The following is a 24,970-nucleotide window of genomic DNA, read 5'->3' as shown; positions in this document are numbered from 1 at the left end:
GTCATCAGTCATTCAGATCAGGAAACTGTGACAGCATCCAGGCTCCCTGCCCAGGTGCTCGTGCTGCAGGAGTGATCACTTGGGACTTGTGACTCTGGAGGTCGGCTTCTTTCGACCTTTAGATAAGTGGGATCATATACTACATACTCTTCTGGGATCTGGGTTCTTCCATTCCTTATCATGTCTGTGAGCCATTGGGTGTGGCCATCAGTTCATTCTTCCTACTGCCCAGCACTGATTGTGTCAATATACAACATTGGGTCCGTCCCACTATAGAATTTCAGGCTGGAGCCATAATCCGCTATTTCCGGTCTCGTCCATGTGTTGGTGAACATGTGCTGGATATATCCCTAGGAGTAGAATCGGTAGGTCATAGGAGAGACGCTACCATACAGCCCTCCCAGTGGCTAGTAAACCAGTCCACACTCGCACCGGCTGTGAAGTTCCTCTTCCACGCTCCTGCCTTGGTTAGTCTTTTTCAAGTTGGCACTGCTGGTGGAGGGGTAGTGTATCCCTTTGTGGTGTAAATTTGCATTCCCTTCCTAACTGAGGCAGTTGAGTCTCTTGTCAGGTGTTTATATGAAGAACCTGCTCAGGCCTTTCTGCCTCCTGTCCATTTTTCTGGGTCGCCTGACACTTTTTCCTGTTCCTTTCTAGGTGTTCTTTGACACCTGGGTAAGTCCTCTCTTCAGTATACATATTGTATTTTTCTCTCCCTCTGGGCCTTGACTCTTCATGCTTTTTATGTAATCCAATTCATCAGGGATCCCCCCCCCCCCCCGAATATCTTCTGTGGCCTGCCTAGGGAAATAGTTGTGTGCTCCTAGGTCATGATGACATTCTCTTATATTATATTCTAGGGTTTTTTAAAACATTTTTTATTTAAATTTGATTAATTAACATATAATATATTATTGGTTTCAGAGGTACAGGCCTGTGATTCATCAGTCTTCTATTATACCCCGTGCTAATTATATAACGTGCCCTCCTTAATGTCCATCACCCAGTTACCCCATCCCACCACCCGCCTTCCCTCCAGCAACCCTCACTTCGTTCCCTGTGATTAAGAGCCTCTTAACAAGTTTCTCTCCCACTCTGGTTTTGTCTTATTTTATTTTTTCTAGTCTATAAGTTTTATTATCTTACCTTTCACCATTAGATTTCCAGTCCATCCAGAATTTTTTTTTAAATTTTTTTTTTTTTAAGATTTTATTTATTTATTTGACAGACAGAGATCACAAGCAGGCAGAGAGGCAGGCAGAGAGAGAGGAGGAAGCAGGGTCTCTGCTGAGCAGAGAGCCCGATGCGGGGCTCGATCCTGGGGCTCGATCCCAGGACCCTGGGACCATGACCTGAGCCGAAGGCAGAGGCTTTAACCCACTGAGCCACCCAGGCGCCCCCAGAATTTTTTTTTAAGATTTTATTTATTTATTTGAGAGAGGAAGAGAGAGAGCACAAGCATGGGGAGTGGCAGAGGGAGAGGGAGAGGAAGAAGCAGGCTCCCCGCTGAGCAGGGAGCCCAACTGGGGGCTCCATCCCAGGACCCTGGGATCATGACCTGAGCCCAAAGCAGATGCTTAACTGACTGTGCCACCCAGGCGCCCCCAGTCCATCCAGAATTTATTTTCGCATGGTGTGAGGTAGGCATCAAGATTCCTACCCCCCCACCCGCTGTGTGGATATCAGTGACTTTGCACTGTTCGTTATTTGGCACTTGTGTTTTAGAAAGAAGACTGTTTTCGCGTGAATGGTTGGCAGGCAGCCTCCTTGATAGTATTGCTGACCTCCCACGACATCTCCATGATCATTGGAATTATTATAAAAGTAGTAGTGGTAGTGGCTTTTTTTTACTTTCCTTTTTTTGGGATGTAACTCAGCCCCAGTACCGGCCAGCTCCTCCGTGGACAGGCAGCTCCTTACAGGCAGGGACAACTCTTACACTTACCTAACAGAGCATTCAGACATCTCCGAGTTCCCGTGGCAGTGGCCCTGTGCTGGGTGTTCTGTGTCCCAGCACCCTGAGCCCCCAGGCTTGCGTACCCCCTGGAGGACTTCCCTTGGGCTCATGGGGAAGGCGGGGACCTTCCACTCCGGCTCCTCCAGAGCCACTGGGCCCTGCCTGCCATCCAGGCCCCGGACCAACTGACCAGGGGTGTTCTGACCAGAAGTGCAAGGTGCCTCAAACAGTTGCTTCTAAGTCGCTTGTTTCAGCCTTGAGCCATATGTGGTGAACGGACCCCCGCAGACGTCTGGGCCAAGTTCAGGCTGATCTGTAGCACCAAGTGTTGTCATGCAGGTTCCGAATGCAGTTCATGTTTTTGTCTCAGGGGAAGATGTGACCCGTGTTTCACCTCAGGGTTGCGAGGACCGCTTCCCCAACCCACACCCACACACTTCCCCACATGTCCCTGACAGGGTCCCCGCCTGCCCTCAAGCCACCACCAGCGTGCGTGTAGGTACACACATGGCAGTGTCCCTGCTCACTTCGGTCCCCACACGCCACACGGCCACTCCTGCTACATGCACAGCCCCCAGTGCCCCCCCCCACTCACCCCTACACATGCCCGGGCCTCCCCAAAACACACGCACATAAGGCCCCGTACTCACAACCCTCCCATACCCTCCATACCCCCCACACCCACAGCAGTTGGGAGGGGCTGTCATTCTTAAGCCACTGCAGAGGTCCAGGAGACCCCACTGGAGAGCTCCATGTGGCTCAGTCCTGCTTCCTCTGGGCCCTTCCCTTAATCCCTGGCTCCCTGGCTTTCTCCGGGGTTGTTTTGGAGGGAAGCACCAGCTTGTTCTCTTGAAAGAATTCCAAGAGGAAAAACGGTCACTGTGGTAACGATGCCCTGTGGGGAGTAAAATCCACACTCCAGAGCTGTTTTGATTCAGGCTTCTAAAGAGCAGCTCTGTCTGCAGAAAATGTGAGTGGCTGGAGCCGAAGACGTTTGTCCTTTCAAGGACAGCCCCTCCCACCCACCTCCACACTGTGTTCTGGGCCAGGGACCACTAGATTTCTTGCAGGGTCATTGAATCCTGAAGAAAGTGCACCTGCGTTTTGCTACCCGGGCGAGGAAGCCATCAGATGAGACCAGAACTTTCCGGCCCTGAGTTTAGGAGCCCAGGACTGATCAGGAGTGGGAGAGCGTGCTGGGTTCTCGGGGCCAAGGAGCAGATGACCGAGCCTTTTGATCCCTTCTTGTGCACCGGCCAGCGTTACTCTTCTGTTGAGTGCCTGCTCTGTGCCAGGACCTGCAAAGGGCTTAGGGACTGAGGTCAGCAAGGGCGGACCGGGGCCCACTGGGGAGACTGGACCCGCGTTCCACCAGCTGTAATTGCAGCACAGTGCACTGCTGTACGCTGGGCGGCAGGGGGGTAGGGAGCCCAGAACGGCGAGCGTCCTGAGAGAGGGCCGGGGGTGCGTTTGCACACTGTAGTTCATGGTGCGCTGCATGGACAAGGAGGCTTCTGAACCTGCCGTGAATGCACTGACCCCACTTTATCTCCTTGGTTAGCTTCTGGCTCATGTCCCCACTCTGGCTCTGTGCCCAGACTGCACAGCTCTCAGGGCGGAGCCCAACTGGTCTGGGGTTCTGAACCTGATGGGCCTGGAGGAGGGACTGAGTGTAGGACATGGAAGGTGATGGTTCTTTGGAGGCGTGGGAGAAGAGGAGGGGCAGGGGCTAAGCACGCGGGGGGGGGGGGGGAGCCCCCTGCTCGCCCAGGCCACACCCTGTGGCTAGGCTTTTCTGACTTGGACTCACATTCTCTCTGTGCATATAGGGTCCACCTGAGGGCAGGAGCTGGCCTGTCCCCTGTGGGACGCTGGTGGCCCCTTGGGGTGACCGCAGGGAAGGGAAGAGGTGTGCTCGCGGGGATCTGCTCTGTGACCCTTTTTGGCCGTGGGGTGGGGGGAGTGAGCATGGCTTGGGGGGGTGGGATGTCATGGGCCTCACGCTGAGGCCACAGACCTCACACTGGGCTCCTCTCCCATCACCATCTTCACCGTGGTTGGTGCCTACCTGCCTGTTGAGGACCTACTTTGTGCCGGCCACAGCACAGGGCTCCTCACGCCGCTCCCACACTGGCTTGTCAGCTCCCTGTGGCTGATGAGAGGGAGACCCCGTGAAGCTCACTATGGCCCAGGTCTGCCTCACCACACAGCCCAGCATGCTGGTCGCCCAGGTCCACTGCAGGACGGGGGGCTGCTTCCTTGTGCACTTCTTCTCAGCCCTTCAGCCTGGCTCGGGGTTTAAAAAAGTGCACGTGGCTTCTCGAGGAGATATGTGTAGGTGAGGATTAAAAGACCTTGTTTAAGCAGTATTTCCTCCCACAAATAAATGTGCCAGTTCTGGCTTGTAGTTTAAATTTGGTTTCAATTAGGATTTTATCACTTGTAGATCACACCAGAGAGGAGACAGCTGTCTTACCTTTACTTGTCCCCAGACTGTGACACTCTGAGAAGCAGCTGATCGGAGGTTAAAATAGCTTCTCTTCTCCTTTTCTGCTCTGTGATCCTCGGGCTTGCCTGGGATTGATGCCCCAAACATTTGCTTTTCCAGCCTGGGTGCCGGTGTTGGGATTCTGTACGTGGCATGCTTGACCCCACTTTGGGGTGGAGGGATGGGGAGACGGACCCCAGGGCGCATGAGCGGTTGGCCTTTGTGGTGGACCTGGCGGGGATGCCAGGGCCAAGTACACAGAACAGTTGACACCCTGTGCCCGGCTTCTCTGTTTGCAAAGTGGGCATCAGAACCTTTGCTCTGCTTGCGTCCCAGGGTCTCCCTGTGAATCCCATGAGCTGTGGGACCTAAGACGGCTTTGAGCTCTGAACACACCCACATACTCTGCTGTTAGGTTACTGCTCTAAAAGGTCAGTTGTAGCCCGGGTACTTAGTTGCAAGCAACAGAAATCTATTTTGGCTGGTTGGTTTGTTGCTTGGTTGGTTGGTTAGTTTGTCTGTTTAAAAAAAGGAGAACCGTGGTGCCTGGGTGGCTGAGTGATTAGCATCCAACTCTTGAGTTCGGCTTGTGTCATGATCTCAGGGTCATGAGATCGAACCCCATGCCGGGCTCTGCACTAAGCATGGAGCCTGCTTCAGATTCTCTTCTGTCCATCCCTCTCCTCCCCCTCTCTAAAAATAAGAGAGAGCGAGCGAGCGCCAGCCTTGGAGGTATGCACAGAAAGAAGCCCCACATTTCTCAGAAGTGGTTCAGTGAGGAGGCCTTACTGCCTCCAGGCCTGACACTCTGCAGTCTGCAGCGTGCTCCTGGATTCTGGCCCCCCACGTGCATCCCCCCCCCCCCCCCGCCCCCAGCCTGCTGGCCTCCCTGCCACACCCCGCAGGGAAAGCCAGTGTGGGGTACTTCAGCTGGCTCTTCCTTCCCCAAGCCTCAGTCAGAGCGTCCTAAGTAAGGGTGGGGTGCAGGCCCCCCGTGGCCCACAGAGTGCTGGGCCCTCAGGACCGACGAGCTTGAAGTCAGGAGACCTAAGGTCTGGCACTAGCTCTTCCCCTTCTCTCCCTGCACACTTTCCCTGGACCTCCTGCTGCCCTCAGGACGTTTCCCTTATGTGAGCACTTTCCCTGTGTTTCTTCCCGTCCTCTGCCTGCGCTGTGTCCAGAGCCCTCCCTGGTCACCACAGGAGCCCTCAGGCAGCTTGGCGTGGCCTCATCCAGGTCCCTTCCTCCCCTGGGTCAGCCTCGGTAAGGGGAGGGATGTGGTCTGACTCAGCCTCAGTTGGACCGTGTGGTGGAAGCGTGACCCCGGGGCAGGCAGGCTCTGAGAACATTCAGGCTTCCAGGTCTTGGCCTGCAAGATTCTGATTTGGTAACTTCTATTTATACCATGTTCCGTGGGCCACTGGATCTAGTTCATCTCGTCCCAGATGTTATCGGAGGCCTTTGCAGCCCTGACAATTTGTGGTTTTCTTTCTTTTCTCATTTGGTAAGAATGGACGAGGTGGCGCTTCTCTGGCTCTTGTACAGAACACACACCCAAACCTTCTTTGAAAGAGTTTTGGAAGCATGATGCAATCAGAAAACCTCTCAGTGCTGACCTATCTCTTATCAGCTGTGGGCCATTGAGAATGTCCCTTAGTGGTTCAGAACGTCATTGTGCTGCTGGGACAAAAATACCAGGCTCCCCCCCACCGCATGAGGCTGGGGGTGGGGAGGGGCCCTGTGGGCGTGAGAGGGAAGGGTGCCGGCTGCTTTCCGTGAGCACCTCCTTCCGTGAGCACCACGGGCGGGCGGGGAGTGGGGGGTGGTGGAGGGGCGGGGTGCGGGGAGTTGTCCCTCTACGCAGACTCAAAACAGCTGCCATCTGCCGTCCCGGGACTGAGAAAGTGACCCATATCCCACTCGTTTCTCCCTGGCTTCCACCGGTGACCCTTGCCCTTCCCATCCTGGCCCTTTCCTCATGCTCTTTACAAATAACACTCTAGTCCCCTTGTTGCCCGCTCCCTGTCTCTCCTCCGGGTTTTGCCAGCTTCTCAGAGGTGTGGGTGAAGTCGGTGGCACCTGGGGCAAACCTTCCCATGCGGGCTCCGCCTTCCCTCTCTGCGGGACACAGGGCTCAGGCTCCCTCCACCTGCTCCTCCCCGTGACTCTAGCCCCACTACCCTGCCCCCTCTGCCCTCCCTGGACAGGCCACACTTTTTCCAGGTGAGTAAGGTTTTATCTCGTCAGCCTTTAGTCACCGGCCATTCCCATAGCACCCAGGAAGCCACGGTGCTTCCTTGGGGTGTGGTGACTGTCAGTTCACCTGTCTTCTTCCCCTCTCATCTGCCCTGAGCCCTGAGGGCCACGGTCATGGCTTCATCACTGTTCTGTCCTCCTGGTGACGATATTTGAATGAAGAATGAAGCAACTGGACAGACACATGTGGATTTGAGAGTTGCTGGGCTGAGATTTTTCTCAGGGAGCAGCCGACTTGCCTTTCCTTAAAAGTCTGTAGTCTGCAGCCAGACCCAGCGAGATGAACTTGACTGGGTGTGCAATCTATCGAGACCGTGAAGTCTCCGAAATCAGTTGTTCGGGTACGAACTAGCGGCGCTTTGACACCTGCCCACATGGCAAAGGGCTGCACACCTTGTCGATCACAAGCTTGGAGGAAGCCAGCGGCATCATGTGGATAACGGGAGCCCTGATGTGGTCCTGTTGGCGGCTGTCAGGGAACGTACTGTGGACCCAGCACAGGTGTGAACCGGCACTTGGGCCTGGTGTGAACGGGCGTGTGGGCCTGGTGTGGGGGAGGACAGGGGTGTGATTTTCAGGGGCACTCCCTGGGGTATTCAGGCCCTTGCTTGCTGTTTCCCATGGATGCAGGCATGGTGAACACACTATAGATAGGTTCCCTCTTCCCTCCTGGGCTCAGGCTGAGAATCCTGTCCACCATCCAGGGTTCACGTGCAGAGGATGGATCTGGTGAGGGTCATGACACCAGCCGCGTGTCCTCAGGACCAGAGACTCTGGGTGGCTGTTCCATTCCCCAGAACCGGCCAGCTGGGCCCCCGTGTGGTGCTTCCTGACTCCAGCTGTCCGCATTGAGGCCATGGGAGAGGGGTTCCGGGCCAGCCCCCCCAGCGCCACACGGGGCTGTCTCCTACCAGGGCAGGGAGTTTCTGAGCTTCCTGGGCCTTACTGTTGGCCTTTGTGACTCGCTTGCTCTTGCTCCAGCTGTGAGCCTTACCATGGTGAGGAAGCCCTGGTGGTTGCGAGTTCTGCTTTGTGGCAGAGAGGCGCTTTCCCCCTCAAAAAAACGGGAAATGGTGGGGCAGGGTAAGAGAGTGGGGAGGTAACCTCATTGTTCACCATCAGTTCGTTTCCTAACTGAAATTTCTGTCCCAAACAGGGGAGCCGTCTGGCCTGCTTGGAGGGCATTTGGCCTCCAGTGCCGCTGCTGGTTTGGCTGCTGGGCCGAGTCCCGCGCTGCAGAGAGGGGCACGTGCAGGCCTGTCTCTCCTCCCACCGCCCCACAGCTTGCTGGTCCTTTCGGTTTTGAGTGTTTTTAAGCTCGAGAAAGGTCACTAAACATTGCCTGGGCTGTGTCAGGCCACGAGGACTAGCCGTGGCTTCCTGCTTTCTCGTGGAGCCAGGTGAAGGTCAGGAGAGGCTGTTTAGGGCGTGAGTAGTCAAGATAGTGAGCCACAGGCAGCTGGGTTCCTCTGCCTGCTTTTGTTCTTAGATCATTTTGTTATTAAATCATTTTGACAGCAGAATGAAAGGAAATGGAAGAAATACTACCCACAGTCATGTGTGAGCCCGTGAAGGCTTGGGCCACGTATGTGTCATGTTGCCACCATTCAGCTCATGGCTGTGTGCGTGGGCTCCGCGCCTCTCATGGTCCTTAGTGTCCTGTGTCGTGGTGTCGTTTCCGTGACCGCACAGGCCAGGTGCACAAGTGGGTCGGACTCACCTCGAAGTTCCAGTTCTCCCTGTTAGGAGAAGCACAGCTGTGAACACCTCTCCATGCATCGTTCTGTTTCTCCTTGTGTTTGTGTGGGTTTGCAGTTCCTGCCCCGGGAATGGTCATATCAGGCTCCTGATGGTTTGGTCATGTCTCTCTGAAATGGCACCAGAAGAGATGTGAGGGGGTGTGATGCTGACGCTGACGGGCCGTTAGACACCAGTGAGATGCCCTGTGTGTTTGAGGTGGGCGTGGGAGTGTGGCTGGAGCAGAGGGCTGGCTTCTACAGCGAGCAGCCTGGGCTTGACGCCCACCCTGCCCTTTGGACTCTGGCAGCCCAAGCTGTGTGACTGGGTGGGCTACTTTCTTGCTCTAGACTTCCGTTTTTCTAACGTGTGAAAGAAGGAAAGCAGTGCTGACCTTATTCGATTTTTAAAAAACTTTATTTGATTTGAAAGAGAATGTGAGCATGAGCGAGGAGGAACAGAGGGAGAGGGGGAAACAGAGTCCCCGCTGAGCAGGGAGCCCGATGCGAGACACGGGGCTCCAGGACTCTGGGATCACGATCTGAGCCAAAGGCAGACGCTTGACCGACTGGGCCACCCTGGTGCCCCTAGATTTTTATGATCGCTAGTTAAGTAATGATTACTTCAATTAATTGGATAAGCAATTGCCTGGCCTACTATTACGGGGGCTGTTATTATAAGAAATACAGCAGAGCTGGGATGAACAACAGTGGGGGCTGGCCCTCCCCAGGGCTCCCCTTCTACTGGGAAGTCTTCTGAGTTGACGGCACTACCACGCCCCTGAGAAGTGGGCATGGTTGAGATTTTTGCCCTCAGTCTACAGGAGAGAAACAGGTGCAGGTGCTTGCCGGGGAATGGTGGGTGGCACGGAATAGATAACTCAGTGGGGAACATGCAGATGATGTGGTAGAAAGAACTGTGTGTGTGGCTGCAGGGAACTGGACGGGCTTCTGTCTGCTGGGTCCTCAAACCGGTGGGAAGGCTAGGGCTCTGACATGCACAGACCTGAGTTAGGTGTCCCTGAGCCTCAGTCCTTGTGTCCAGGAGGCAGGCCTCATGATGCCTGATGGATGCTGTCATTGGGAGGAGAGTCTTGTCTGTCAGGGGAAGAAGTAGACGTGTGTCCTGCCTCCCCTGGGTTACCCCTTCTCTCCTTTGCTGGTAATGTAGCTGCTGTTGGCTGCCAGGTGCTGGGGGACCGATGGACAGGCCTCTCAGAGCCTCCAGTCGAGGAGGACAGACAGATGACAACAGAATCTCACGTGGGCATGTCCAGGTGAAATTGAACGCCTGGGACAGTTCTTGATGGAGAGGCTGCCCGGGAAGAAAGCCCTTCTGCGGAACATGGGGGTGACCTTCCGGCCAGAGGGCCGGCCGCCTCCGTGTGGGGTAGTGGTGTGTGCAGAATGAAAGCTTCAGTGGGGAAGCCTTGCACACACGGTCCCCATGCTTCCAAGCTGGGACCCTTGTCCCTTCCCCTCCCAGGGAATCGACAGGTCACTCTTAATTTTGAATTTCAGTTTTAAAAATTGCATGTTTGTCATCTACAGAAACTTAGCAAAGATAAAGAAGCACTGTTGGAAACGGATGATGCCTTCCGTTCCCAGGCTGCTACCTTGTACAGTGTGAGGCAGGGAGCATTTTCTCTGCGGGCCGGACTGACCGTAGTCTGTCCTTTGCTTCCCAGCCTGGATCTGGGCCCTGGGCCCTGGGTCCTGGGTCCCTGTTAGGTCTGTTTTGGTTCCTGGAACTCAACTGGCTGTCCACTTTGTTTGTTTGTTTGTTTGTTTGTGGGGGTTCAAGGCAGAGCAGGGGGTCGGGAGCTGAAAACAGACCAGCTTGTTCCCCAGGGTTGTGTGGCGAGGGGCGGGGTTCAGGTCAGGCCCCCAGGATGCCAGCAGGCTGTCTCCCATCCTGGGTGTCACACAGGGCCCTGCACCTGAAGGTTGGACCCAGGTTCTCTACCCTCAGTGTCCCCATGGAAGTAGCACTACCTGCTCCCCAGGGGAGGGAACAGAGAGGTCCTGTGGTTTGCCCTGGGCGCCAGCTCTGGTAAGCTGCAGTCTGCGCCAGGTCTGTGCCGGCTGGGCCTGCTCCTGGCTGTGCTCGGCCCACAGCATCCTCTACAGGGAGGGTCCTGTGGAGCTTGGAGCCTTGCTGGCAGCCCAGAAGAACCGGTCCAGGCCGGCTGTGTGTGAGGGAAAGCGGGGGCACTGGTCCCTGCCCTGAGCTCCGCATGACCTTTCAGGGGCTTCTTTTCCTGCTGGAGATTGGGGTTTGGGGGACGACCACAGGGGCCCTCCCCAGCCTCTGTACTTCCCGGGGCTGCTTGTTCCATCTGCTGCCCTCCCCTTCCCCCCTACTCCTAAAGGTGCAGGACAGGTGGCACTCCCCAGATAACCTCCCGAGCCGCCCAAAGAACACCCCCCCACCACCCTTATGCCACCGCCATGCTGCTGAGCCCTTCCCTTTCCTCCTCCGGGATGCTACCCTTTGAGGATCTGAAGCTCTGTGGATTCGTACTCCAGGAAAATGAGCCTTTCACACCTGGCCTGTGTGTGTGTGTGTGTGTGTGTGTGTGTGTGTGTGACTGTTGACCTCTGGGAGCCCATCCATGGACCCAGGCTAAAAGTACCCCCCACCCCAGGTGTGTGAACACTAAATGCCCTCTCGTTCTGTTCTTTTTCCTGCTCAGGACCTGATACAGGGTCCCTAGCAGGGAGCCAGTCAATATTGGTTAACCAGTAATCTGCTGGCGGGCTTGTCTGCCGCGGGCTTTGAACACAGCCCAGGTCCCAGTTGTGCTTGTGGCAAGAATAGCACAGACTTGGCTTAGGGCCAGCCCCTGCAACTCCTCTGCCCCATCCTGGGGCCAGGCCGGGTAATGGGGCCTTGGTGGTGGGGCTGGCCCCACTTCGGAGGAGCGGGCCCTCTTCTCTGCTGCTGGGGACACCTGGCTGGACCCCGGCCTGTGTCTGCCCCGGCCTCCACCAGAGCCTGGTCCGCCCAATAGCTGTTGCGCCCTTGCTCTCTGTCACCTTTGTGGCCACAGGCACCTTCTTCTTCCTGTGAGTCCCTGTAAGAACCTGGGGGTAGTTGTCGGACTCCTCCCTGTCCCCCAGAGCCCTCAGGCACCCCCTCGTTCTGTCGCAGCACCACCGGCCGGGTTCCGGCCCTTATCTGCAGGCCTTATCTCCAGCGTGGGCCCACAGGAGAGCAGTGACTCTCTGCTCTCAGATGTCGGTCCCCACCCTCCCTGCTGGACTCTCCGAATCGGGTTCTGGGTGCCGTGCTGACTGCAGAGTCAGAAGATCTGTCCCCCAGCACAGAGGGTCAGACCCGTTGTCTGACGTCTCTGTGAAGCAAATGTTGCTGCCCAGCTTGTCTGCTCTCAGGACTCATGAAAGTGAAAGCTTCTCCTGACCTGTCAGATGCAGGCAGTCTGGGCCTGCAGCCCCGCGGTTTCTCCACAGCCCTGCCCTTCCTGCCCTGGCCCCACTCCCCCTGCCCTTCAGGGGCTGCGGCCTTGTCCACTCGGGCTGCAGGCTCTTCTTCCCCCCTGGCCAGTCCACCCTTGTGGCAGTGTGGAGATACAAGTGTGACAGTAGAAGAGGAAACCAAGGCCAGACAGGTTAAGTAACTTGCCCAGGGTCACACGGCAGGCGGAAATGGAGCTGGGCTTTGTCAGGCAGGGTCCGGCCCAGAGCCTGTGAGCTCCACCACTGCACCAGCTGTAGGTGGGGTCCGACTTGTGGGTACAGGCAGGTAAGGCAGGGACCTGCCCTTGAGGGACTCCCCACCTGCTGAGCAGAGCGGACATACAGGCCAGGTAGTCCCTGCGGCAAACCAAGTTCTGGGGACCCCGAGTCAGGGGGCCCTGCAGGGATTCTTGCTTGCCCAGAGACTCAGAGCCTCCCTCCCACCCTTTCCACTGTCTCAGGGCAGTGGAGGACTGGGCAGTGGCATTCAGCCCCGGGCTTATCACCGCTTCTTCAGGGTGAGTCAGACTCTGGGTGCCTGCCCTGCCCCTGAGTGCCCTCGGAGCACAGCACCTGTCGTCACCGCACTGACAGGAAGTCCCTCCACCCGACGGAGGGCTGCTCTGGCTCTGAGGACGGGCGCAGGGTGAGATTGTGCAACCTGCCAGGTTGGCCCTCAGCGGCATCAGTCCCTTCCTGTCCCCCTCGCCCCCTTCCTGTGCCTATCTCGCCCTGACTTTTCCCCACCCTGGGCCCAAATCAACCGGAAAGGCTCTAGCTGGGGCTGGTTTCCCCTCTTAAGGGACTAGGTTTGGGGCCTTACTCTTGCTTAGACTGTTGAGCAGAAGGGCCTCACCATGAACAGCTCCCCAGGCATCCCCAGAGCTAATGAGGCCTGTTGGCCTGGCCATCGGAAAGGGTTTCTGTACCTGCGAGTACTGTCGGGTCTCCAGCTTCTTCAGTTACGGGCTCATGATAGGGGGATCTAGATCACAGATTGGAGTGTCTCTCTATGAACCCTTTCCTGCTTCCTTCTTTCTCTTCTGGAAAGAAGAACCCTAGGCAGCACCTCCTCTTGGGATGAGGGAGGGGCTCGTTCCTTGTCCCCTCAGCTCGAGAGCTCCTCCTTCAGCGCTGCTGCTGCTGGCAGTTCCCAGCCCTCATTTACTCTGAACCAGCAGCTGCTGGGACAGGTGCAGCCCAGGAGTGGACCGTCTCACCTGGCTTCTGGTCTCCCCATCGTCTCCCATGACTCCCCTTCCAGGCTGCCACAGAGCCCTTTGAGAGTGTTGGCCTTGGCCCAGCTAAGTCCACCCACAGCCCTGGAGGAAGGCCTTGTCAGCCCCCTCCAGCCTTGACCTCCCCCAGTTCTGGCTGAGCCAGCCATGTAGGATGGCCCTGCAGGTCTGGACAGTGCCCTTACTCTGCCCTCATGGCTTTCCCAGGCAGTTACCATTCTTCAGCTGCTTGGTAACCTCCCATTGGACATGCAGAGCTGAGTTTTAGGGTTACCTCCTTCTCTGACAACACCTATCCCTTGCCAGTTCCCTAGGTATACAAACATGGAATAAAGTCTTCCTTACCAGGCAGAGTTATGGTTTCTGAGTCTGTTCCTTTGAGTAGAATTGAGACCCTTGAGAATAGCATTCTTGTTTCCTTTATTTTTGTGCCCAGGGCTGCTGACCCAGCACACAAAGGGGAGCAGTTACAAGGAAAGAGGGACTCCAGTCTTTGCCTGGATGGGGATGACAGAAGGGGGAGAGACAGCAACTTCCCTTCTCCCCCCACTTTTCTGCATTTCTGGTGGTTGACTGAGTTTCTGTTGGGGTTCAGGCAGCAAATGTGGATTGAGGTGCTCCTCCCATTCCCTGCAGCGGTACTCAGTTCATGACAGCTTCTTCTGGGAAGGGACTTGGGAAGCAGACACATTGTTAAAACACCAAGTCTAGAAGGTCCCAGAATTGATGAACCTCCAACTGTTATTTTTTTAAGTAAGCTCTGCACCCAAAGTGGGACTTGAACTCATGACCCTGAGATTAGGAGTTGCGTGCTCTGCTGACTGAGCCAGCCAGGTGCTCCTCCAGCTGGTCTAAGAGAGAAAGAAAAAAGGCAGAGAGGTTGTCAGCATCAATGGATAGCATTACAGATCCTACAGACATTGAAGAGAATAAATAAGAGAGTATTATAAGCCGTTTTATGCCAATCCATTCAGTAACTTGGGTGAAATGGACACTCCTTGAAACATGCAAATTAATGAGACTGACACGGGAAGAAATAGAAAATCTATAGAGCCCCATACCTAAACTCTCACGAAGAAAACTTTGGGCCAAGATGGCTTCACTGAAGTCTTATCAGAGATTTAAGGAAGAAGTAATACCGATCTTGCACAACCCTTATTTTATTTGCAGAAATATGGTTTCTGGCAGAAGGATTTCAAACAGTATGAAACAGCTCCGTTGGTCTCTGTTTGGGGCAGGTCTGTTCTGAGGCCCCTTAAGTCTTGCATCAGAGACCCCTTCCCCCTGCAGGCTGTGGGAGGCATTTCCAGGAACAGGCAAGAGGACCCTAGTCCAGGATGTGGCTTTCCTGCTCTCTGCTACCACTGTTTCCAAGAGTTTGGCTCTTCTGGAGTTGGTAGAAAGAGTAGTTAAATTAGCAGACGGTTGATGACGGTTGTCTAGTCCAGCCCAGCAGGAGCTCCAGGAGATGCCCCCATAACTGAGGAAGATATGAAGGACTTGAGGGAGGCCTGGATAGGAACAGGAATGACTACCTGACCGGTCCCAGAGGAGTGACTCGCATATTGTCGGGGAACCTCAGGAGGCTGCCTGGAGGAGGTGGCTTTTGAGCTGACCTCCAGAATTGGTCAGAGGGTGGGTTCTCTTAGGGATTATGAGAGTGGGCATGTCAGGATTTGAGAAACAGTGGCTGTAGGGGCAGGGTAGTCTGGACAGGGGCGAGTGTGAGTGGGCTATAGGGCTAGTGTTGGGGCCTTATGAGGCTGCTCCTGGAGGAAAATGGCTGTTGTCCTGAGAGCCTGGGGAGCCAGCGAGAACTTGGAGCAGAGGAGTGGTGTGATACGACCCGCATCTGGGACACAAATGGGAAAGTGGAGACAGACTTCGGGGAGGTGGAAGAGGAAAAGCAGGGAAGTGCCCCAGGAAGCTGTGTTCAACGGCGGCGTAGTGGGGCAGCAGACTGGCAGCCTGGCATGGTTGGGAGGCAAGGGGAGAGACAGCTGTGGGCTGGGTTGCACGGGTGCCTCTGGCGGCAGCTTGGGAGAAGGCAAGGACCAGAGAACAGAGACTGGGAAGGAGGGAGAAAGGTGGGAGATTTGGGGAAGGGTGTGTGTGGGGGGGAGGGGTTCAGCAGTGAGTCAGATTTCATTTTCTTGGGGTGGATGGGGTGTCTCCAGATATTGGGGGGATGCTGTGTCCCTCAGGCCCCGCCTGCCCTCAGAGGGTGTGCGCCACGGCCTGAACCTGGACTTGGGCTGGCTGCAGCCAGTCAGAGTCAGGGCTGAACCAGAGCTGAACCTGACCGGCTGGGGAGCAGGGGAGAGGTGGCTGGGGTCAGATATTTTTAGAAACTGAGTGCCGCTCTTCCACTATCTCTCATTTGTCTCGGTGGTGAGAACACAGGGCCAGGGTCAGAAAGACTTTGATCCAGACCTGCAGCCGCCAGGGACAGGCTCTGTGTCCTCAGGCCAGTCTTTTCCCTTTCCCTGATGGCCATGCACCAGGCTCCCCGTGTGTTGAACTGAAGACTTGGGAGACAGCCCTGGGGGCCCTTTGAGTCTCTCAGCGCTGGGGTGGCCCGTGAGGGTGGTCTCCACCTCCTGCCACTATCCCAGGTAGTAAATGCCCTGCCTGGGGACGGAGGCCAGGATCACCCAGAAGCTGTTTCCCTGCTCACGAACGCTCTCTGTCCCGAGTTGCTGTGGAGCGTGAAGACGGGAGTGCGCCTCGAGCTCGCATTTCTGCGGCCTTTTGCAGGTTACCCTGCTCCTGCCCCACACGCGCCTCTGTTCTTCCTCTAGCAGCCCAGGCCAGGGTCGTCCTTAACCTCACGCTGCGGGCAGTTAATGGTGCAGCCCACCCACTGGACAGCTGGGCATTTTTAAAAAATGTCACAGAGATGGGTGCATGTTTTCTCATTCATTAATGAATAACCAGCCTGCGCCAGGGCACTCGAGTATCTCTGGGACTCCAGGACTGTGGTGGCCGCGGTGGCTGCCGAGAAGGGGGCACAGTGTTTGCCGAGGACTGGTTCCCGGAGGCCGGTCCTGTTGTCCCCACCCTCCTCTGCCAGCTGGTCCAGGTTAACAGAGCCCCATGGAAAGACGCCTTCCATTGGGTTTGCCCACCAGCCCACGCGGGGGAAAGCTGAGCCTTTTCTCTCTGCCCTTCTGTCTCTGTCCTTACTCACCAGGGGGAGGCAGGCGGTTGGGGAGTCTGCTCATGGGCAGTTGGAAAGGAACTTTTTTTTTTTTGACTGTTCAGGCTTACGGCTTGCTTAATCTGCTGGCATTTCATAATGGAGAGGGGTGCGTGCACCCGTTGGAAGGTCCCGCCCAGGCCCCCTCAGCACTGGAGGCCACACAGAGAACCCTAGCTTGTTTCTCATTGAAGAATTTGTACTCTGGGGGCACCTGGGTGGCTCAGTCAGTTAAGCGTCTGCTTTTTACTCAGGTCATGATCCCAGGGTCCTGGGATCGAGCCCCACATCAGGCTCCCTGCCAGTGGGAAGCCTGCTTCTCCCTCTCTCTCTGCCCGCCTCTCTTCCTACTTGTGCGCGCTCGCTTTCCCTCTGTCAAATAAATAAATAAAATCTTAAAAAATGAAAATTTGTACTCTGTCCTCCCTTCCCTGTTCGGCCATCGCCATCCGAGAGCCTCTCTGTCCGGGGCTTGCTTGTCCAGCAAAGTGGCCAGGCTCTTAGGAAAGGTCCTTCTGCCAACAGCTCCCCCAGCCTTTCCTCTGGCTCCTAGTGCCTTACTTAGGACACTGGCCAGAGCCCTCTGTGACCGGCCCCACCTGCGTCGCCAGCCTGACCAGCATTCACCTTCACCAAGGCCTGCTTCTCCGGCCACCTGGGTGTTCTGCACAGCACACCCTCCTGTGCTGCGGCTGCACCCCTGTCCAGGAAGCCTGTCCTACTCCAGTCACCCCCACATTCTGTCCATCCCTCCCCACCCCACCCTGCAGAACCACGTGGACCTCTCATGTGGTCACTCGTTCCTGCTTCTTCGTCCCTGAGACTAGGCTGCTAGACTAGGTTGAAAGAGCTTTTGCTTATCTTGATCCATGCACATCATAAAAGCATTTCTCTGGGCCAAAAGCCTCCAGGCTGGTTTCCGGGCTCTCCTTCCCTGTAAGCGTGAGGCCTAGGAACGGTGGGGTCTGGTTGTTCTCAGGTCTCCATGGCGATCACTGTTGGGAAGGGATTCATGGAGCAGATGCCGCTGTCAGGGAGGCAGCTGTCCGTGGCACGAGCAAAGTTCAGGGAGAGTTAGCACAGCACACGTAGATGTTTCACTTAAAATTTATATGTCTGTTCTAGCTCTTTCCTTTTCTAAATTTTTATTTAAGTTCCATTTAGGTAACATATATTGTATTATTAGTTGCAGGGGTAGAATTTAGTGATTCATCAGTTGCCTAAAACACCCAGTGCACATTACATCCCATGCCATCCTTAATGCCCCTCACCCAGATACCCCGTCCCCACCCAACCTCCCCTCCAGCAGCCTTCAGTTCGTTTCCTAGAGCTAAGAGTGTCTCATGGTGGGGTGCCTGGGTGGTTCAGTTGGTTAAGCAACTGCCTTCAGTTCAGGTCATGATCCTGGGGTCCTGGGATCGAGCCCCACATCAGGCTCCCTCCTCCTTCGGGGAGCCTGCTTCTCCCTGTCCCTCTGCCAGCTGCTCCCCTTGCTTGTGCTCTCTGTCAAATAAATAAATATTGTTTTTTGGGGGGGCGCCTGGGTGGCTCAGTGGTTTGAGGCCTCTGCCTTTGGCTAGGGTCATGATCCCAGGGTCCTGGGATCGAGCCCCGCGTTGGACTCTCTGCTCAGCGGGGAACCTGCTTACTCCTCTCTCCCTGCCTGCCTCTCTGCCTATTTGTGATCTCTGCCTGTCAAATAAAAAATAAATACAATATTTTTAAAAATATATATTCTTTTTTTTAAAGTTTCTTATGGTGTGTCTCCCTCTCTGATTTTATCTTATTTTATTTCTTCTTTCCTGTCTACTATGTTCATCTATTTTGTTTCTTAAATTCCACATAGGAGTGAAATCATGGTATTTGTCTTTTTCTATTGGGCTTATTTTTCTTAGCATAATACTCTCTAGTTCCATCTAGTTCCATTTAGCAAATGGTAAAAATTTTTTTTAGTTCCTTTCTCCCCCTCCTTTTTTTGGTAACCTCTGCACCCAACATGAAGTCTATACCCCAAGATCAGGAGTTGTGTGCTCCTCCAGCTGAGCCTCCCAGGCACCCCTCTAGCTCTTGCTTACATCAAAGCGGCCTCTTTATGGCAGTGCCTTACTGATGTCTCAGAACACTGTTCCAGAGGGATGGGCAAAGGCACGCTGCTGCCAGTAATGAAGTACACGGTGACACCACCCTCCCCAACTGGAGGGCCAGTCCTGGCAGGCACGGGGACCCCGGAGTGCCCCAGCACGTGCACTGAGAACACGGTCATGCATTCGAGCACAGACATGGGTGCACACCCTGCATGTCCGTTTGTGCCCAGGGCCAGTCTCATCTTATGGAGTCAGGGAGAAAGCCCAGGGAGTCACTTGTTTCTGTAGCTGGAGCTGCATGGTGCTGTCCTCTGTTGTGGCCCCTGGTGTTCCCAGAGAATGAGTACACTATGTCAGGTTTGAGACTTACCAAGAGACGGGGCGGGGCGGGGGGAGGGGCAAGAGGAAGGCAAAAAAAAAAAAAAAAGCCAAAACAACAACAAAAAAAGAAGATATTTTCCCCATAAAACCTTGAAACTAGTTCTCCTTCCCTCCATCCCCTGAATACACGGCAGGAGTCTTATTCTAAGCCTGGTTCTAGTTGGAGTTAGTTACCCCTTAAGGTAAGGAAATAGTTGTTCCTGGAGGAACACCAGTCTGCTGGCCTGGAAGGGAGCCCTGGAGGCCCTGGAGGCCCTGGAGGCCCAAGCTCTTGCCCCACCCTGGTCACTGGTGACTGCCTTTCTCAGCTCGGCGGGCAGCTCCATCCAGACCCACGGGCGGGGCGGGGCGGGGGGGATTGCCAACCACCTGCATTTCTCACCACTCAAACCTAGCTCCTCCTGCATGTGTTCTGTGGGGGTCACCATGTGCCCAGTCCAGGCTGGGGTCACCGGTTGCTAAGTTTTGTGGGTGGTGGGTAGGGGCAGGGGAGGAGTTGAAGGCTGGGCAGTGAGGCTCCGGTGCTGTGTGCCACTCGGGAGCGGTCGGGGGCTGCGACATCAAGCTGCTCCTTGCCAGGGTCAGAGGCTGCCGAGCCTCTCCGGAGCACAGGGCAGAGCTCCCAGTCCCATTCTTCCCCAGCTCCCTGGGCGTCAAGGACAGGGGAAGAGCGCCCATCTGAGCAAGTGGTTTTCTCCCTTCTTTTGCAGGACAAGGATGACGGGGAGCCCAAAACCAAGCAGCTCAGAGAAGGGGAGGAGGAAGGCGAGAAGCACAGGTGAGGCCCGTGTGCAGCTCATGTCATCCACCTCGTTGCTGACAGTCTCTACCCCCGTGCCCTGTGCCCCCCACTCCCAACCCCCCACCCCCGCCGCCCCTCGGCTGCCTTGTGCAGGTCTGAAAAGCTCGCCCTTCCCCCCCCAGGTCGGAGGCTTTGCTCCCTTTCCCCCACTGGCCAGCTGGCTTTTACGTGGCCACCCGCAGATTCTTCCCAACCCTTGTTAAGGTTTATCCTGGCGTGTTCCCCAGCACCTGCAGAATCAGGTCCAAACCGTGCCTGGCGTGTTCGCTTTGCCGGGGCTACCCGGCCTCATCCAGCCCCTTCCCGTTCCCTGTGACCCCTCCGGCCCTTCGGCGTCTCCTGAAGGTGCCCTCTGCGTGTGCTGTTCTCCTAGCCTGGGTTCCTTGTCCTCCCCTTCCTCTTCCCTCCACCTTCCACGGGTCATTTTTCCCGTGGAGTTCAGCTCGGGGGCTGCTTTGCCTCAGAAGTACCTGTGAAACATTGGCAAACCCGCGGTGTGGGGCGGGCAGGAGCTGGTTGGTCTTCATGAGCTGGGGAGAGCCTTCCTGCCCGCCCAGCACTTCCATGCCGGAGTTCCAGGCTCTCGCGCCCTCCCTCCCACGCCCAGCCTTGAACTCAGGCCACAAGGCCGGCGGGGGAGCTGTGCTTGGGATCAGACTTGGTCTCTGAATGGACAGGTCACCTTGGTGTCCTCTGTCCTGAGCAGTTTCCTCAAGGCCCAGGGCTTGAAGGCGTCTGCTTGTGTCGGGTAGTGGATATTGATGTCTGAAGAAAACTTCCCCGGGCAGGCTGTGCTTTGAGGGGGGATAGCTGGAGAGGGGGGACCCTCCCCGGAGGAGGGAGCAGGACTTCCTGATGCCACGGCCTTATGTTGACCTTACCAGTGTGAGGGGAATCTCCCTGGGGGCGGGCCCCTCATCTGGAGCTGATCTCAAACCAGACGGGGCGTCTTCATCCTCCAGGGTGCGTGTGTGTGTGCTTGTGCGTGTGTGTGTGCGTGTGTGTGCACCTGTGTGACTTGCACATTTACAGAGGGGGTTCACACCGCCCTCACAGGCAGCCCCAGGGGGTCCTTGCCCCCTCGCTTGTTCATCAGAGATGGGAACGGCTCTGTGCCGAGAGGTGGGTGGTGCTGGGACCCCGCCACCTTAGGTGCTGGACTCAGTGCTTCCCTGTTGGGTCTGACCCCTCCACCAGCACCTCAGGGGGCCCTCACTGGTGCCCAAGATGATGGCTGCGTCCTTGCTCTTTTGCCAGGTGACCTCACATGTGTGGTTTGGGGGTGCATACCTGAACGGTTTCCCCTGTTCTGTGGGACCTGCTGGGGGAACCTCTGGTTTTCTGCTGGTTTGTTCTTACTTAGGTTCTCAGTCGATCGCTGGCTAGAGCCTAGAGTCCTGATTTCTGGGCTGTCTTTGCTTTGCTGGGACGTCAGTGCTCTCATCCCCTCCTCCTAGAGGAGAAAGAGAAGGGTCAGTGGTGAGCAGGGTCATACGGTAGAACAGGTGATTGTTGAGTCGTGGGATTGAATCTCGAACATGGTGTCGATGGAGAGAAGAGCAGGCTTTGGCATTGAGAACAGACAGGGCAGGAGCATTCGTATGAAATTCAGAAACCCACACGATAATAGAGGTGTTACTCGTTCCACAAGTCCTGACTTGATTGCTTCCCTGATTTGGCCTGGGAGGTGGCTGTGGACAAAACAACGCCCCTGCCCTCATGGGGCACATGTTCTCTGGAGAGGGATAGACTGGGAAGAGGGCAGTGGAGTGGAAGCCACGGGAATGGGGCCATGCCCGTGGACGTGCACCTGCTCCCACCTTCAGGTTAGCTGCTGGGAAGCTGGGAGGAAACCGGATTAGGGAAAGGCTTTCACCAGCCACAATACACCATTCCTTTAACAAAAAGGCAGGCAGGGGGCGGGGGCAGGAACAAACCTGTCTCAAAAAACGGCAGTGTTGCTTTTGTTGAGGAAGAGAGCACAAGTGTGGTGTTATTCTCTATTTCTGTGTGCCTGAGAGATTTCATCACAAAAACAGTGTGAAAAGAGAGAGCCGCAGGGCCCCAGGTTCCTGTGCGAAAGCTCTGGGTAAGAGAGCCCTGGTTCACCTTCTAGGCCTTAGTGAGTCATTTGTGGCAAAGCCTGAGACCCCTCTGAAATCCTTTCTTGAGCCTGCAGGGGCTGGGCAGGTGAGGGCCGGTAGGGGAGGCAGGAAGACCCGCTCAGAGCTGCCCACAGACCAGACCTGTGGGACACTGAATTGAGTTCTACTTCCATCCTGTTCTCCCACTTTTCTGACGCCGCCGTCTATAAGGCAGGGTGTGTGGGGGACAGGTCTGGCCCGGGCATCAGGAGCATGGCTTCTGTGTTGGTCCCTCTGCTGCTCAGTCACTGCCTTGTCAGGAAGCCCCGCCTGAGCCAGGCGTGGAGCTGTGCCTGAATTTGTAGCCCCCCAGGAAAAGGGGACTCTCTTGACTTGAACAGGCTTAGAGCAAAGGGGCCACCCAGGTTATTCGGGAGGGCAGGGCAGGGGAGAGCTTTAGTAGTCCCTGTACCAAATGGCCAGACCCCTGTGGGTTTAAGCCCAGACTGCAGGGTCTGGGGTGTAGCCTTGGGCTTTCCAGGAAGAGCCTGAGGCGGTAGAATCTGGGTCTGTCCTAGGCAAGAGGGGACCTTTCTCCTCATCGGTACCCAAAATCTGGAAAGGGACTCCCAGCAGGATGCTTATGGCTTGGGAGCACACTCCACAGAGCCCCTAAGCCCCAGCCCCTGCCATGGCCCTCTCTGCCAGTGGGGAGAAGGGGCCGCCTTCCAGCTCCACCGAGGACGGGGGTGGGGGGAGGGATGATCTCAGAGGCCAGTTAGCAGTGAGCATCTTTGCTTCCTTGGCTCCTGGGAAGTAAGAACAGTCTGTTTTGGTCCAGGTCGGCCCTCTCTGAGCCCAGGTGCCAGATGGGCACCTCTGTGGGCACCAGCCCTTCTGAAGTGTCCTGAGAGGAACGCAGGGCCCACTGTGGGCTGCCTTCAGCCAGGGGCAGCAGGACAAGGCCTTACGGAGAACATTCCTCTTGCATTGGGTCTGGAGTCTTAGTGGGTAGGACTTGGGCAGAGAAGGCTCAGAGGCATGAGCTGCAGGGTGGAAGGGTGAGTGGGGTAACCTCTTACTGGGGAGGCAGGACAGACACCCTCTGACCCATGGCTTGGAAAGCCCAGCGCAGGCTTCGTACAGGTCCCTAGAGCAGGGAGGGAGGGTTAACCTGGTGGCCCTGTAGGTGCTGCACAGGCTTATGGGGGCTGCCCATGTCTCTGGCTGGTGATGAACTTCCAGATGGACTTCCCGGACGTTCGTCATGTGCTTCTGGTTACTCAGACACGACTGAGCAAAGTAAGAAAAGTTGAGACCGTTCTCAGCAGCGGGGCCCCAAAACTGTAGAAACCAGGCAGATGGAGGGAGCTTGGGGCTTGGGAGCAGCTCCGGGTGGGAGGCCCGGCCCGCCAGGTACTAGCCTTGTGGCCCTGGCCAGTCCCGTTGCTTTAATGAGCCTCACCCGAGTATCTCCGGCAGAAAGAGGGGGAGCACAATAGCACTCGCTTCTCTGATGAGCGCAACAAATACCATCACTTTCTGTCTGGCTTATGCTGGGCTCTGGGCAGAAAGAAGTCACTTTGAGGCTCTCCTGAGAGAACTGAGGGACTCCAGACGCGTGGAGAAGACAGAACTTTCACACAGGCTGTGGTCATTTGGCAAATGCGGCAGTGGTTGGGGAGACAGCAAGGGGGGTGGATGAGAGAAGAAGTAAGGCTGAGAAATGAATCGTTCAGGTCCTGCATGGGACACCCCCTCCAGCCCCCAATACAGGTGAGCTTCAGCGAAGCCGTGTGTGCCATCATTTAGCAGGTGCGGTGTGGGGCTGGGGCAGGAGGCCAAGGAAACCGGAGCACCCAGCAGGATTGGAGGCGGGCACCCCAGGGACCTCACTCCTTGCCTGCCAGACTAGAGAATCACCCCTCTTCCTCTCTGCCTGGGCTCCTGCCTGTTTGCCTAAGGACACTTCTCAGAATCTTAGGCTCTTCCGGTTCCTTTGCCTTTCCTTATAAACTAGAATTGGCTCGATATTATCTATTTTTTAAAAAGCTTGCTAGGATTTTGATTGGAATTGCATGGAATCTCTAGATCCATTATGTCTTCTTAAAATCTGTATGACTCTCTCCAGGATAAATCCTGCCCTGTCCCCATACAAGCAAATCCCCACTGGGGTGGGGAGTCAGTCCCTTGAAGGTAGACCAGCCCAAGCCAGGCCCTGTGGGAAGGGAAACCGTGTTTGCCTTCCCAGAAGGCCTCTGCTTGTTGTCTGGGCTGGAACCGCTCTCTTCCAGCCACCGTCCCTGTAGCTGACTCTGAGGGGTGTCCCAGACTCCTCTCTCTCTCTTTTTTTAAAAAATATTTTATTTATTTATTTGACAGATCACAAGCAGGCAGAGAGAGGGGAGGAAGCAGGCTCCCTGCTGAGCAGAGCCTGATGCGGGGCTCGATTCCAGGACCCTGGGATCATGACCTGAGCTGAAGGCAGAGGCTTAACCCGCTGAGCCACCCAGGCGCCCCTGAGACTCCTGTCTTAACACAGCCCCTTGCTTATGGCCTTGGTAAGACAGGACCTGGCAGCCCTGGAAAACTGGCCCACCGAGAGGGGCTTTTCTGTTTTTTTTAAAGCCTTGGTCACTTCCTCCTGAGGGCAAGTCAGCTGATCCGTGTGCCACAGTTGGGTGTCTGGGGGGAGGGTTTTAGCGGAGAGTCACAGCCACACTGGCATCGGGGAGGAGGGAGAGGTGCTGCACACCCTAGCGGGCCCGGGGCAGGAGAGCGGGTCTTGTTGCATGCCTGAACAAGCAAGCCTCAAACCCTCAGCCCCCCGCCACCAGCTCCTCCCTCCTCCTCCGGATCAAGGTGTGCCCCCAGCTGGAACAGTCCCCACACAGGGACAGTTGCTCACTCCGGACTGGCTCACAGGCTGCTACCACAGAAACTGGGCCCCAAGCCCTCATTCTTCAGGATGGAAAACCAGTTCTGCAGCTCCGTGTGGAGAGAGGTCCCACCCCGGCTGAGGCCCGGCCCGGGCCTGGCCCAGTGCCCGAGCCCTGCAGGCTGGCAAGTGTCAGGCCTTCTCGTCTGCGAGCTGGGTCTCTGGGACAGTGTCTTGTGCTTGCACAGCCATGATGTCACCTTTATCCCACTCTCGTGGTGATCTCGGGGAGGCTGTCACCCACTCCTCCTGAGTCACCTCCATGTGCTCTGGGCCCGGTCCGTTGCAGTGGGATGGACTCTGGCTCCGTGGGTCACCCTGCTTCTC

The 24,970-nt window shown here is 56.1% G+C and overlaps 1 protein-coding gene across 4 annotated transcripts in view; it reads left to right on the top strand.

Moving 5' to 3' along the window:
• Positions 1-24,970, top strand: part of CCDC12 (coiled-coil domain containing 12) — a 56,214-nt gene that overhangs the window by 15,532 nt on the left and 15,712 nt on the right. For all 4 annotated transcript variants that reach the window (XM_032317901.1, XM_032317893.1, XM_032317884.1 and 1 more), the window contains exon 3: positions 19,530-19,597. In XM_032317901.1, coding sequence (XP_032173792.1) covers positions 19,530-19,597 — 68 coding nt within the window. The remainder of the gene's footprint in view (positions 1-19,529; positions 19,598-24,970) is intronic.

The sequence above is a fragment of the Mustela erminea genome, chromosome 1 (genome assembly GCF_009829155.1).
Source record: "Mustela erminea isolate mMusErm1 chromosome 1, mMusErm1.Pri, whole genome shotgun sequence".
NCBI classification, from domain to species: domain Eukaryota; kingdom Metazoa; phylum Chordata; class Mammalia; order Carnivora; family Mustelidae; genus Mustela; species Mustela erminea.
Note: the sequence above shows the minus strand (reverse complement) of the source record. Positions and strands in the feature narration are given on the sequence as shown.